At 41.6% G+C, this 15,399-nt stretch overlaps 1 protein-coding gene across 6 annotated transcripts in view; it reads right to left on the bottom strand.

Moving 5' to 3' along the window:
* Nucleotides 1-13,383, bottom strand: part of STK11 (serine/threonine kinase 11) — a 107,006-nt gene extending 93,623 nt beyond the window's left edge. For 2 of the 6 annotated variants that reach the window (XM_034422667.2, XM_087874133.1), the window contains exons 1-2: nt 13,011-13,383; nt 10,691-11,847 (exon numbers count right to left, since the gene is read on the bottom strand). In XM_034422667.2, the coding sequence (XP_034278558.1) occupies nt 10,691-10,980 (290 nt within the window). In that variant the 5' untranslated portion in view covers nt 10,981-11,847; nt 13,011-13,383. Of the gene's footprint in view, nt 1-10,690 lie in introns of all 6 variants that reach the window. The other 4 variants (XM_034422668.3, XM_087874181.1, XM_087873992.1 and 1 more) reach the window with 2 other exon arrangements.
* Between the last annotated feature and the right edge of the window lie 2,016 nt (nt 13,384-15,399).

Raw genomic sequence — 15,399 nt, 5'->3', positions numbered from 1 at the left:
AGCTTTCTTGGGGAGGGCCAAAAAGTCCAATGCAAAATAATTTGCCGAGCAGAAACACAAAAATAGATATCTTTTTTCCCTATACTTTTTTTTTGTTTAAAAAAAAATCAAGACTGTAACATACACATTTCATTTGTTTTGGCAAAACCTATGAAATTAAAGCCTGAACAGATGGCCTACAATTATTTAAGAAGCCCACACTCCATATATGTGATGTCACTATAATGAATTGAGGATGTGCAAAATGTTTTGACAGTGAACACGCTTGTTTCAAAGGGTCTGTTTTGATCCAACTGGAAGAATTTCAAGACCTCAAGAGTTTCAAGACCGCTATTACCTCCCAATGCACGACATGACAACTGCCATTCACTAACATGTTATGGATAAGCACTGCTTCTCTCTTCCCTGCCAGGCACAAGTGAAAGCTAGAAAGCAAGCTGCAGGTACGGTAGTTCCCAAAGGTGCTTTTTCAAGAGGCAACTGGACTTTCTGGTTTTTCTTTGAAAACGTTTCAGCTCTTCAGAGCTGAAGAAGCTTCTCAAATGAGATGCAAAAAGTTTTTGAAGAAAAAAACCAGAAAGTCTAGTTGCCTCTTGAAAAAGCACCTTTGGGACAACCATGACCTGGATGAATCTCCACAGACATCAAGCTACAGGTAGTGCTCAACTTGCATTCGTTTAGCGACTGTTTGAAGTTACAAAGCCAATGAAAAAAGCGGCTTACAATGGGTCCTCGTGCTTATAACCACAGCAACTTCCTCACGATTATTGATCAAAATTCGCTCCCACAGAGAGGGCCTCCTCAGGGTGCCGTCGGCCAATGTCGGCTGGCGACCCCCAGGGGGAGAGCCTTCTCTGTGGTGGCACCTACCCTCTGGAACAATCTACCCCCAGAGATACGAGTGATCCCAGACCTCCGGACTTTTCGTCGGGCCCTTAAAACCTACCTCTTTCAGTTAGCCGGGCTGTCCTGATTTTATGATGGGGTTTTTAAAATTTGAAATTGGTTTTAAATTGAAATGTTTTAATTATTATTTAATGTTTAAATTATTTAATTATTTTAAATCTATTTTAACTTTTGTATATAAAGTGTTTTACTTGGCTGTTCACCGCCCTGAGTCCGAAAGGAGAAGGGCGGTATAGAAATTTGAAAAAATAAATAAATAAATAAAAAATGGGCACTTGGCAACCTGCATGTACAGGTAGTCCTCGGCTTACAACAGTTCATTTAGTGACCATTTGAAGTTACAGCCGCACTGAAAAAAAGTGGCCACATCCAGCCCGGCCACCCGAGGTCAAACACAAGCCTGATGTGGCCCTCAATTAAATCGAGTTTGACACCTCTGGACTAAGGATATCCAAGTCAAAGTATTCAGACTTACTGGATGACTCTGAACCAGTCATTTTCTCTCACAACCCAGGGTTGTTGCTATTGTTGTAGTGAGGGTAATAGAAGAGGAAGTGTTTTGAGTACTTTGAACTCCAGGCAGAAAAAAAAAAAATACAGCAGGTATATAGATAAAAATAACTTAACTATATGTATGTATCAGTGATGTCATCAAGGGACAAGCTCAACCCCAAAGCCTAGTTTACTTTCCATATGTATTTTTTAAAATAAACTAGTTGGTGGAAATCCTGCTGGAGATTAGAAGGACTTAAAGAAGCCAATAATCATTTCTCTTAAGCCTATTAAATCCTAAATGGCCTTGGTTCATCATACCCTAGAGATCAACATGTAGCTAGTTCTGCTTTCAAGGGCCTCAGGGCATTCCATTATATGTTATTAGAAGAGCTGTGGTGGCACAGGGGTTAGAATGCAGTATTGCAGGTAAACTCTGCCCACTGCCAAGAGTTTGATTCTGACCGGCTCAAGGTTGACTCAGCCTTCCATCCTTCCAAGGTCAGTAAAATAAGGAACCAGATTGCTGGGGGCAATAAACTGACTTTGTAAGAAACACCGCTTATGGGGGGGGGGCAAAAGCCCTAATAAGCAGGTATATACAAAAGAATGAAGGCTATTGCTATAAGTGTATTGTAAGCTGCCCTGAATCTTCGGAGGAGGGTGGCATATAAATTGAACTAATTAATTAATTAATAAATAAATAAATAAATAAATAAATAAATAAATAAATAAATGTGCTGACTCTGTAAACCGCTTTGAGACAGCTGTAAAGCACTATGAAGTGGTATATAAATTTAAATGCTATTGCTATTAGTCAATGATTTTTCAGGATAGGTTATACACCCACTGAATCATACTGAGACAGCAAAAGAACTGAGAATAAGTGGCCCCCAAAGTCATCCAGCCTGTTTTTTGTGCCTAAGGCAGAACTAGAACTCACAGTCGCCTGGTTTCTAGACTGGTGTTTCAGAGGAGGGTCTATATTTGTTTTTCTATGCAAGAAAATGAACAGCCAATTTAGGGTTTAGCACATGGGCATGTCTAATTCAGCCCTAGGTGGGAGGGCAGTATCCTTGAAGTGCAAATTTAAGTGATATGGGATTAGTGCGTCCAGTCTAGTGAGAGATGCCTTCATTACTGGGTGTTTACTGTTTTTGCCCAGTTACAATAAACACTTTCTTAATCTTCTTCGGTTATATTTTCCTCCTTCACCCCAGCACTACTCTAGACCTAGACAACAGATGGTGGTCAAATCAAGATATTGCTGCTGCTTTTTTTTTTTTCTTCTTTATTCTTTGTTGGTTTAACATTGGGCCCTGAAATGTGGCTCTCAGAACATTTTGAACAGAAGTTATTGCTGGGTTTACAGCAGTAAGAAAGGGAAGGAATGTTCAGAACAGACATTTCAGAAGAGAAATATAGCATAAGGTACCAGACGCATCCAACTTGTATTTCATGAAGTCTGTCCATCTTTGTGTCAGAAGAACCTACAAAGCTAACCGAAGGTAAAATCCTATTAATAGTGTATTTCTATTACATGTATTTTATCCAGAAGCAGAATTCCACTTAACAATACTTATACAAATTAAGGCCACATTCAAATGAAGAGGCAACATTCATCAAATGTTTTAAATTCTGTAATTATCCTCAGTTAAAAAAAAAGAAAAGGAGTTCGAAACAATAGCCTTCCCTTTGAGGAAACTGAGCTGAATGCTCTAACTAGATTCTTGATTTTTGAAGCAGGACAATGTTTCTCAGCCTTGACAACTTGAAGATATGTGAATATGTGGACTTCACAGCTTGCTGGGGAATTCTGGAAGTTGAAGTCACACTGACCTATGGTAGAATATTCAGCACCAGTTCCTTAGTTACAGAGCTTTCCTCAGCTCTGTTCAAATCTAGAACTATTTGATGACTACCCAAGAGTTCCCAGTAATCTTTTCCTTTATTTGCCATAAGGTTTATTTCCAAATGGAAACAGACTGTTCTGTTCAGGCCTGCATAAAACTAAAGCAACGAAGCCACACACCATTACAAAAAAACAAAACCAGGAAAGACAGGATATCCAGCCAATGTGTAAATACGTTTGAAAACCACTGACTTGATGGAGAAGTAGTTTTATGTGTCATTATGTGATGCTCCTGGATAGTGGGAGAAATGGGCAAGCGCACACATGTGAAGCTCCACTCATGCGAGCGGGGAGCTGTTCACACATGAATGAATGAACATGAATGGAGCAAGAAAGATAATAAAATGGGACAAAGTTCACTTAACAACTTTCTCACTTAGTAACAGAAATTTTGGGCTCAATTGTGGTTGTAAGTCGAGAAGTACGTGTATGAAAAATATAAGAAGTTTTGCACACCCTGCCCATTACCAATTATGGTGATTGCGTATCTCTGAGTTATCCATGTTAAGGAAGATAACAGGGTCAATACCCTCACCTATCCACCACACAAACACAGGAAACAGCCAACATTCTTGGTATCTGTCTGTATACACACGTCTGAAGGTCATCGGCCTTTGCTCAGTATAATCAACATGATACAGACAGGAAAATTTCCCCCTCCACACTGAAATGATAAGCAGCTCCCCAAATGATTTTAGTTAGTAACAGGAATTGCAGTTTGCTGATCTGTGCCCATTTTATTATTTTTTAGTGGCAGCCAGATGTTCAGACTGGATTTGACATTTTTATCCACCTATCAGTCCTTCCCAATGACCCTGGATAGGCAGACGTTGATCTGAGAGTGTTAGAGGTATTGAAGGGTATAGCTGTTGCAAGTCAAGATGCCTTTTGCAATCAACTGATGATTTTGTCAATGCCGATGGTGCTCAAGTGGAGTCTATGGCAATTTGCCATGGCCAACTCACTGCGGGACAAGAGTTACACTATCAAAGAAAAGGTGAAATAGAATCATTAAAGAAAGGATGCAAAGAGAGGGACAGAATGAAATGTGAATGGCAAAAATTAAAATATTTTTTTATTTTAAATAATTAAATAGAATTGTTAAATTGTCCTGCAGCAAGTTGTCCCGTGGCAAATTGACCATGGTGAGTTGGCCGCAGCAAGTTGCTTTGGGATTGCACTCAAGGCGCCTATTATCTTTGAGATCGCCTTCTACCACATAGCTCCCAGCGACCGCTAAGATCCCACAGAGTTGGTCTCCTCCGGGTCCCGTCAGCTAAACAATGTCGGCTGACGGGCCCATGGGGGAGGACCTTCTCTGTGGCTGCCCCAGCTCTCTGGAACCAGTTACCTCCTGAGGTCCGGACCACCCCCACCCTATTGGCCTTCCGAAAAGCGGTGAAGACCTGGCTTTTCTGGCAGGCCTGGGGCAGTTGATCTCGCTGTTACGATCTTGTGAGATCCGGCCATGAATGGTGTGAATGGGTTTTAATGTTTTAATTTTTAAATGTTTTTATAATGGTTTTTTTTAAAAATGCATTGTAAGCCGCCCTGAGTCTCCGGAGAAAGGCGGCATATAAACTGAACTAATTAAATTAAATTAAATTATTATTAGGACAGCATTTACTTTTTCTTTAACAGTAGCTGTCCTATTTCTATTTGCAAGGCCTTATTTTTGTTATCTTTTCCAGTTCTTTCTCTTCTCTTCTGTTGTCTCCAGGTACTGCCTTGTCCACTATCCACATTTTTTGTCTTTCTTACTGATAATTGTCTGGGGGTGGGTGGGTTATATGACAGATGCCTGTCTGCTTGAATTGTAAAGTCACAGAGCACTTTCACTTTTTCATTTTCTATTATCATCATCATCATCATCAAATTTATTTGCTGCCCATATTGCAGCTCAAGGCAATTCTGTGCTTACTTAGCTGCATTTTTTTTCTCTTCCAATTCAATCATGTCCAATTTTTAGAGTGTATCCAGACAAGTCCCTGCAATTTTCTAGCAAGGCCCAAACTTCCAGTTTTATTTTAGTCTTCTGATAACAGGAGCAAGCCCCAGAGTGTCCCAAGCCCAAAGTACAGACACTTTCATTATGCTTGAAGAGCATCCTAGCAGATTGCTTGGTCGGTCTTAATTTAGGAAAACATGTTAGGTTTTTTTTTTAAAAAAAAAATACTAGCATTCACTTTCTTGCTGGGGAACAACAGGGAAGCTGTGTGACAGGGAAAAGGCTGCATTTACCCACAGTTAATTTTGGTAAGGAATAAAAGAGCCTAGTCACAGTCAAAAGCAGCACGTTTTGGGCAGCCTGTACAGATCAGACTTTTCCAACGTGTGCTGGACAACTATGCCCAGATTTCCTCTAGCCATGCTGGCTGGGATTTCTGGGAATTTATCTTTACTTGGATAAATTTTAACCTGTTTTTAATCCGTGTTTTTATTCATGTATTCAAATGTTTCTTTATGATGTTATAAATCACCCAGAGTCACAAGTGAGATAGGTGGTGTAGAAATTTCATAAATAAATTCCAGATCCATTCACCCAGGTGACTGTCCTATAGGGCAGTGTAGTTCTCGACCTTGGCAATTTGAAGATGTGTGGACTCCCAACTCCCAGAATTCCCCAGCCAGCAAGATGTCTACACATCTTCCAGCTGCCACGGCTGAGAAACACTGTTGTAGGGCAAAGTTACCCTAGTGCTAGATCTCTTTGCTTGGAAGTTCATATTACAGATTATAGTGGTGGAAAGGAAGAAGGTCTGGAAGTTAAGGATGGACCATAAGGTCTTCTGGGATCTCCCCAATGAGCAAGCTAAGCAATGGCATATCTTTTGCCTCTCTTCTAGAATTTTTGATAGAGAAAGCATGAATCTGTGGGATTCTGTTCCTAACTCAAGATTATCACCCTATCAAACCTCTGCAGAGCAAGCATAATGCACCCCAAGCGTTAAGCTTCAGTGTATGATGACCCTCACAAAATAGTTACAGATGATGAGGGTGGTTTTTTTTTTCATCAAGCAGGAAGAGAGAAGCAGCAGTAGCAGCAAGCTGCAGTCATAAAACTCAGAGCTTGCAGCAGACCATCAGTCAACTTGCTGTCTTGCTTTGAACCAATTAAAGATTGGTGAGGTTTATCAGACTGTGTAAAGGGAGGCCCTGAGTATCATTTGCAAAGGGCACCTTGCTCAGACACCTGAAGTCCTGGATAGATTAGTCTCTTCAACGAGCTTCCTTAGCTCAGAGAAAATGCTAAGAGTTGCAAGCAAGTGTGATAGAAATAGCAGCATTCATTTAATGATGGCAATTGGGACTGAGAATCCCATCGCCAAATGACGCAGTCATAAAACGCAATGCCACAGGACCGTGCCAACTTGCGGCGGCAGTTCTGGCCGTTGCGATTGTGGTTGTTAAGCACAACGTCACGTAACCGTCATTTGCAACCTCCTGCCAGCTTCCTCACTTGCCTTCGCTCCTTAGAAGTCATCAACAAAAGACACCAAAGGCAACTGCAGATTTCCCAATTACTTGTATAGGGATTATTCTCTATACTATTTACACGTTGTTTTGTACTTTCTGTTACGGATTGCACCAGAAACGCTAAACCAATTTCGTTGAATATATGACGTACAATGACAATAAAGGCTGTATTACTGTGGGACGCTGCGACAGTTGTTTGTTATTACACGCTGGTGGTGTCGTGCCCAAATCATCCCATAACTGCGAGGATACTGCAATGGCCACAATTTTGAGGACTGGCTGCAAGTCTCCTCTTTCAACACTGTTGTAACTTTGAACGGCCGCTGAATAAAATGGTTGTTAACGGATGATTACCTGTAGTTGAATGTCATTTGTGGGCAGCAGGATAAATGCAGCAGAGAATTCAAGAGCGTTTAGATTTTACAAGAAAAATCAAAGGGGGAAGCCTACTGAGACTCAGGCACCATATATGTTTTATCATCAATGGCCCTGCCTATGGGGAGCCTTTCCAACAACCTCATGTGTCCTCTTGCAAAGTCAAACTCTTGTAGCTTTCTTCCACCTCTCTCTAGTCCTGGTGATTTTCTATTATTCCTCACTGCAAGTAAATCTCACAATTCCCCTTCTCTGTTAGAAAAGCCATTATACAGGAAGTCCTAAACTTACAACCACAATTGAACCCAAAATTTATGTTGCTAAGTGAAACATTGGTTAAGTGAGTTTTGCCCCACCTTATGACCTTTCTTGCCACGGTTAAGTGAATCACTGCAGTTGTTAAGTTAATAACACGGTTGTGAAGTGAATCCGGCTTCCCCGTTGACATTGTCAGAAGGTCGCAAAAGGGAATCATATGATCCTGAGACACTACAACTGTGGTAAATATATGCAGTTGCCTGAATTTTGAACTTGTGGCCATGGGGATGTTGCAAAGGACGGAAGTGTGAAAAATGGTCATAAGTCAGGTTTTTTAGGCCATTGTAACTTCAAATGGTCACTAAGTGAACTGCTGAAAGTCAAGGACTGCCTGTACTACTCCAGCTACGTTGCTATCCATTAAAAACCAGGGAAATAGCTCTATGGTATTCTGAATCTCACAAACATTGGCAGTTGTGGTGGCAGCAGCCTTCTTTGCAACATGCTCCCTGGGTGAGCTGACCCCTAATGGTGCTGAACTATTTCCCAAGGGTAGGAAGAACGGAGCATGCCTCATTGGCAGCTCTCTCCCACAAAATTTAAAAAAAATAAAAATAGGGTCAAGCTATAACCAGAGGCTATTAAATCAAAACAGCTGCTCTCCAAACTCAAGTCCCGAAGGCCAACTTTTGCATAGAGGGACTTGCAAAGAAGTTACGTATGTGTAACACAAAAGGATAGACAGACACATATGGTACTTCTATACCAAGCTTAGCAAACTATGCTTTCAGAATACCTGGCCAATCAGATATTGTAGGATAGCCATGGTGGCAAAAAAAATCAGGAATCTGTAGCAACTTTTCCAATTCACAACTTTTATCTTTCATGAGCTGAGGCTGGCTTCATCAGATGTAAAGAGTGGCTAAGCATCAGTTTATTAAAGCTCATATCTTTTATAAGATATAAAAAGCTTATATCTTTTAATAACATTTGTCAAACCAGAAGAGGATACCAGACTCCTGATTTTGGGGGGGAATTCGAGTGAGCTGTGTTACACAAAATGTTTCTGAATATAGTTTTTTTACAAACCTGTGTGTTTAACTTCTGGATGCCAATACAAGAACTTTGGAGAGAATCCAACCCATTGCTTGGGAACTATTGCTACAAAGAATATCTCAGCAATGTAAACCATGCAGCTAAAGCAAGCACCACCGATCTGTTTGAGTTTTTAGTCTACCACGGAAAGCAAGAAAGGAGACCTTCACCCAGCTCAGGCCCGTGCACAGATTGCACCTATCTGGCGGAAGTAAACAGTGTTCTTATCATCACAAGATTAGACAATGTAATTTACATAGGCTGCCCTTGGAAGAAAATTCAGAAACTGCAATTAATGCAAATCACTACAGCATGCATGCTGGTGAGTAGTACTACCGCAAGGATATTGTATTTTGGGCACGGCACTGGCTTCCCATAGTTTTCCAGTGATGACTTTAGTCTAAAAAGACTTTTATTGTTTGCTTAGTTCACATTTTAGGATTGCCTCCTCCAAACTGCCCTATCCAGAGCATTTCATTCAGGATAGGGATATTTACCCATCTTCCATAAATTTAAAAGGGTTGGTAGCCCTGAGATAGGGACTTTTTAGAGTAGCCAACACACTGTAGAAGGACCTGCTCTGAGAGACCCAACTGGCAAACTTTTGGAAGACAGTACACAAGTAGTCCTCGACTTACCATATAACAGTTCATTTAGTGACCAAAGTTACAACAGCACTGAAAAAAGTGACTTATGATCATTTTTCACACTACTATGCAGCATCCCCATAGTCATGTGATCAAAATTTGGATGCTTGGCAACTGGTTCATATTTATGACAGTTGCAGTGTCCCAGTGTCACGTCATCCCCTTTTACGACCTTCTGACAAGCGAAGTGAATGGGAAAGACAGGTTCACTTAACCGTGTTACTAACTTAACAACTGCAGTGGAAATTCACTTAACAACTGTGGCAAGGAAGGTTGTAAAATGGGGCAAAATTCACTTAACAAATGTTCCATTTAGAAAATAAATTTTGTCAATTGCGGTCGTAAATTGAGGATTACCTGTAAAACCAAACTCTGCTGGGAAGTCTCTGAATTATAATTTCCTAGTACATAGACTAAGTCTGACATTTATGCTATTAACCTTATGTTTGAATTGGATGTATTGAATTTTTAGGCTCATTTGTACTATTTATAGTTACAAGTTAGTTCAACAAGACAGTCATAAAATTAATAAATCAAGTCCAATAAAAAGCAATAATTTTAAAACAATGTAAAATTGCGCTGGTTTGAAATGCTAAACAAACGCACGTTTTCAGTCCTCTCATTTCCTTGTATTATTTTCCAGTTATCACTGGAAAAGCTAGATTTTATTTATTCAGGATGTATCAAATAGATAGCATTGGAAAGTAAAACTGGAAAAAGTTGAGGGCAATCACCCTTCCATGATCAAACCACAAGACTTCTGGTCCAGGAAACACTGTTTTTAAGAAGAGATAAACATGGCAGCAGAAAAAAACATTTCTATTTTCAAATTTTAATTTGGAACATGGATAACCTCATATTTCGTGAACTTTAGCAGCATTAGGGAACTGCATGCATGCAACCCAAGGGAGATGCAGCATGTAGAGCCAGTATGCTGTAGTAGTTAAGATACTGGCCTAGAGACAGTTTGTTCTAGTCTCGCCTTAGGCATGAAAGCTGGCTGGGTATCTTAGGCCAGTCACTTTCTCTCAGCTTAACCCACCTCATAGGGTTGTTGTTGTTGTGAAAACAGAAGGAGGGGGGTATTATATATATTTGCCACCTTGAGTTATTTATAAAAAATTAGATGGAATAAATATCAAGAGTAAATAAATTAAATATTTAGTTGTTCTTGGAATGCTAGTCAATAATGTCTTCTGGCATCCCTATCTTATTCATAATCTTTCCTCCCATTTTAGACACTCAAGATGTCACTGACAGATGTTAATATTTAACATCACTCAGAAATCTTTCTGAACAAAACAAAAATCTAAAACCAACAACCACAAACTAATAATTGCTTCCACCCAACCCCTATCTCTAATAACTATTTCATAGGGGCCCCCCACTGAATATCTATGCAATGTTCTCTGTCAGCAGCTTTTTCTCTCCTTCACATTTCACCTTTGCAGGTACAAATGTTACTTTGCAAATGTAACATGTAAAGAAATCCTCAGCAAGTATTTGTTAAGTACACGCAAACACTTACTTTTTAACATTAGCTTCTCCATTGGGGATCCGTCGCAGTTTCTTCTTCTTAAGGATTTTGACAGCTCTCCTACAGAGAGTTTCAGAGTCCAGCATCTCTTTGACCTTGCCGTAAGACCCTTCCCCAAGCAGGTCCCCCATCAGATATTTGCCTATGAGTTTGGCCCTTTTCCGCCGTGGCTGGTAGATCACTTCCGTAGAGTCAATCCGGTGGATGAATGTGTCCATGCCCACTGACATCAATTCACCTTCCACAAACATGCCCAACTGCTGAGGCTCCTCTAGATCCATCTTGGTTTTTTTCCCCTAAGCAAAAATGTGTTATAAATCCAGTTCCTGATATATCCAATACTTTTTTGTGCCCAAAATCTTTTGACTGGAAAAAAAAAAGTTTCGGTGGAGGCAAATAAGAATTTTCCAAGACTGTACAGTTTTAACTTAAAATGAAAAATAAAAACTTATGAGAACTTTTCCATCAACTTAGAGGGATCCTACAGAGATCCAGCACATTCCAATTTACAGTGCCTCTTTTAAAAGAGCATGCAGAGGGGGGGAGAAATCAATGCAGCTGTTTGCTCAATTTACACTTAGCTTTAACTTTTTGATCTTGTCCTGCTATTCCCAGTATTTGAAATCAGTTTGTCTTCCTTAGTAAGTCCAAACTATTTTTTTTCCTTGAGACCTAAGTCATCTTCAAAAGACTGTCCACGTTTGAAATCAAAATATCAGAATTGCTATTTTTTAGGGGTGTGCCATTGCTGAGCAAGAAACGACAGCTCCTGTTTCCGAAGTGTGGTGTGGAAAATCGAGACACGACTTCTGCTCTCACCACCAAGGTACAACTTGTGTGAAGGATCCTTTCAGCCGTTGGGAAGCTGAAACCAAGTCTCTTTAAAGGAATTTTCAATACTGATTTTAACTGCTTCTTTTTCACCCTTGACAAAGGTTCTAGGCCTTCTGTATCTAGTAAGGGGCATCCTTCAACCACCTGGGGTCTACCTGACACATGATGTGTCACCCCACTGCTTCAGGTATCAAGGCAGGCAGGCAGGCAGTGCAAACCTTACTCAGTTTTCCCAGAACTACGGACCCACCATAAAGGGGGCTGGATGTGATTAAGATATCTTGAACAACACTTCTTCAGATTAAGTAAGTTCCCTGGAAAAGGGAAAGAACTTCTAAGTTTTTTTTTTTAATTTGGCAAAAATCTATACTTTAAAACCATCAATTCAGAAATCTAACTTCAGTAAGCACACTTCAAATTATTTATTAATACCTGGTTCTGGCCTTTCTTGCTGTTGGAAATAATAAGCTCCCCCTGTCACACACACACACACACACTTTTTAAGCTAAATATTAAAAAATGACCTCAATAGGCCTATCAAGAAGGCTATTCCTAGGTAACAATAAAAAGAAACCAGCTCCTACTCTTAACAGCTAGATTGTTCCCATAAATTCAGAAAGCAAGGCACATGTCAAACATGTGTGGAAAATGTAAGTAAATCGACCCTATCTTCTTTCTTGAATAAGGCTTTTTGCAGTGTCTTGTTACCCCCGCCAATCAGATCAATATTAATACGAAAAGATGCCCTTAAACAGGGCTTACCTTTCCCCAAATTTAAGGCAGTGAGATATCTCTTTTTGCCATAACCCAACTTAGCAGGAAATATAACTGCCCTCTAAAAAAAAAATAACAATTCAATTAACAATTGAGTGGATGCTGTGGAAATCAGCAAAGTTCCTTACATCCAAAATGCACACTGAACTCTAAAGACCTCCTCCAAAGGAGAATAGTTTAAAAAAAAAAACACCTGAGAAAATTTATAATACTTTTATCTGCTTGCAAAAGAGAGGTCCTCCATTGAAGGAATTCTTAAAACTGAACATGTAAAAATAACAATTCGGTGCTTTTTAAACAAAAAACAAAAAAAGATCGCTCATTGCTATCCATCCCATTCAGAAAAGAAAGCAAGTTAAGCAAGGGGCTTTTTCGTTATAGTTTTCTATTTCCAGGGAAAGGTTTGTCTCATTCAAGAAGGGTCATTAATAGGCATCTCCCACAAAAAAAAAAAGAGGGGAATAATTGCAGATTTCCTCCCCTCCCTGCACACACACACACACACACACACAAGTGCCTACAACATATGAAATTGGAGGGCGAGTGAAAATATTTCCTGGCTAAGAAGGGTCTCTTTTTCCTCAAATTAAGGGGGCTCAATTTACAGACCACCCAAAAAAATCCCTTCTTTTACCTCAGCACACACATATACATACCGCCCACCTTTCCCAAATAACACCCCCCCGACCTCCCTGTCACTCACTCGCCTCAACGCCACGACAAGCTTCTCCCCAATGTGGGGGTCTTCCCTAAAGGCTCCCCCTCACACACAACACACTTCAAGAAAGAGAAGGCCGCGACGTCTCACTCATCTGAGAGACAAGACAAGACAAGGCAGGCAGAGCCGGGAAAGGGAGCCGCTCTTCTCGTAGGCTTCCCCTCCAACGAGCCTACGGAGGAAAAGGGGTCGCCTCCCCACCTAGGTGCAGCGTTGGGGGTGGGGTGGGCTGTTTGCTCCCCTTCCGACCCCCAACGTCAAACCAACGTCGCCCTCTCCTTGCCTTCCAGCCGCCGCAGCTAACACGCCGCCGCCATTTTGTTTACCTCCCCCCCTCTTGCCCCCCGCGCCCTCATTGACGCTCAACCGGCTCCTCCCTCGCGCATGCGCGCGCGACCAAAAAATAAAAAAAAAAGATGGAGCGGCGTCTCCTTCCCCTCGCCGCTCGTTGTTCTTTTTTTTTTTTTCCACCCGGCCTTCGCCTCCCTCCTTCTCTGATTGGCTCGAAGGGGTCCTCTGAGGCGGTTCCCCTCGTCCGGAGGAGAGGGCGGTGACTGGAAGAAGGCGGGAAGGGGCGGGACTTGATCGAGGGAGGCGGAGCGCAGGGGGAAAATACCGGTCGGGAGGTGGGGTTGGAATGCAGTAATGGAGGGGGTTGTCATGGCGACGGAGGAGGCCGCCGCGCCGGAGATGCCTTCTCCAACCTTGTGCCCTCCGGATTAATCCTGTGTCCAGTAGGATTAGTAATATGGCGTCTGGGCGATCAATTCGTGTGGATGGCAGTGTCATAAAGACAGGAGCACTGTGTTCACACTACTAGTTGAATCATAGTTTATCAAACTAACCACCATTAATTGGGTTCACACAGTGCACTAAACCTAAGCCAAAGCCAAACCACCATCTTTATGGCTCAATGTGTTGCAGCGGTATCCCAATTGAGATGGGGAAAAAAAACATTGTTCACACATCATGCTAAGTCTGGGAATCCTTAACTGCAGTTTATGGAAACAATGACACTTAACTGTGTTTGTATGATACACTAAAAGTAGCCATGTCCAACCTTAGCCCCTTTGAGACTTCTGTACTTCAACTCCCAGAATTCCCCAGCCAGCTTGATGGGCTGGGGAATTCTGGGAGTTGAAGTTCTCAACACTTAAAAGTGGCCAAAGTTGGACACCCCTGCACTAAACCATGAATGGTGGCTTCCCAAAGCCAGTGGTTGAAGTCACACAAAAGGCTGAACAAAATCTGGATTATGCTAAGTGTTCACAAAAGGAGAGAGCACACTTACATTCGTATTTTATTTATTCATTTATTTTGGAAAAGTTAGGGAGCCGCCCATCTCACATAGAGGGCATGACTCAGAGTGATGTCATGGTTGTAAAGCAAACACCTCAGTTGTTAAACAAAACTGGTCATAAATCAAGAACTGCCTGTAATCCTCAAGCCTAGCCTTTCATTTATTCTGTATACTTATGCAAGTGCCGAAAAAGTTGTGCGGAAATGTCGCAGGTGTGTGCGCTCATCAAGGTCGCACTCCGGAAAAGCCGAACTTCTGAGTTCTAGTGCGCATGTGTGCTTGACAATCAGCTGGCCGGTGCACATGCGCAGGCCTGTTTTCAGCACTGCCACGTACACGAAGGGATCGTACTCCGGAAAAGCCGAACTTCTGGGTTCTGGCATGCATGCGTGCCCGACAATCAGTTGGCCAGGGTGCATGCGCACACTGGTTTTCTGCACTGCCACACACGCGAAGGACAGCTGATCGTCACGTGCGCACCAGAAACACGGAAGACAAACAGGCAAGGCCGCGTGTGCCGGGCGACATGGCTTTGGGTGCCACTTTGGCCATGTGTGCCATAGGTTCGCCATCATGGGTCTAGCTTGTGAGGATAGTTTATGGTTCAGTGACTTGCAACACCACTAGAATTAGTGGGAGCCAGGCAGTATCCAAATGCAATAAATTAAATAAAAATAAGCAACATAAAAACTGGGCTTATTGTTAAACGTGATTATGCAAACATGATTGTATTCACTATGAGCAAGAGTGATGTTCAGACAACTCATGCTCAGGGGTGAAATGCTCCCGGTTTGGACCGGATTGTCCGATCCGGTAGTGATGGAGGCGGGTGGTTCGGAGAACCGGTAGCAAAAATCCCTGCCCCATTCCCCTCCCCATGCCCATCTGAGCCCAGAGGTTTTTTTTTTTTTACTTTTAAAAGCATTTTTTCTACAACCTCTTCGGCCGAAAAAAACCCTTTTTTTCTTTTAAATGCCTCTGACGATCCCAGCTGAGTTGCATGATCGGCAGAGGCTTTTTAAAAAACTCAGCTTGGATCGTCAGATGCATTTAAAAGAAAAAAACCCCTTTTTT

This window comes from Pantherophis guttatus, chromosome 1 (genome assembly GCF_059756535.1).
Source record: "Pantherophis guttatus breed Tessera chromosome 1, ASM5975653v1, whole genome shotgun sequence".
Lineage (NCBI taxonomy): Eukaryota > Metazoa > Chordata > Lepidosauria > Squamata > Colubridae > Pantherophis > Pantherophis guttatus.
Note: the sequence above shows the minus strand (reverse complement) of the source record. Positions and strands in the feature narration are given on the sequence as shown.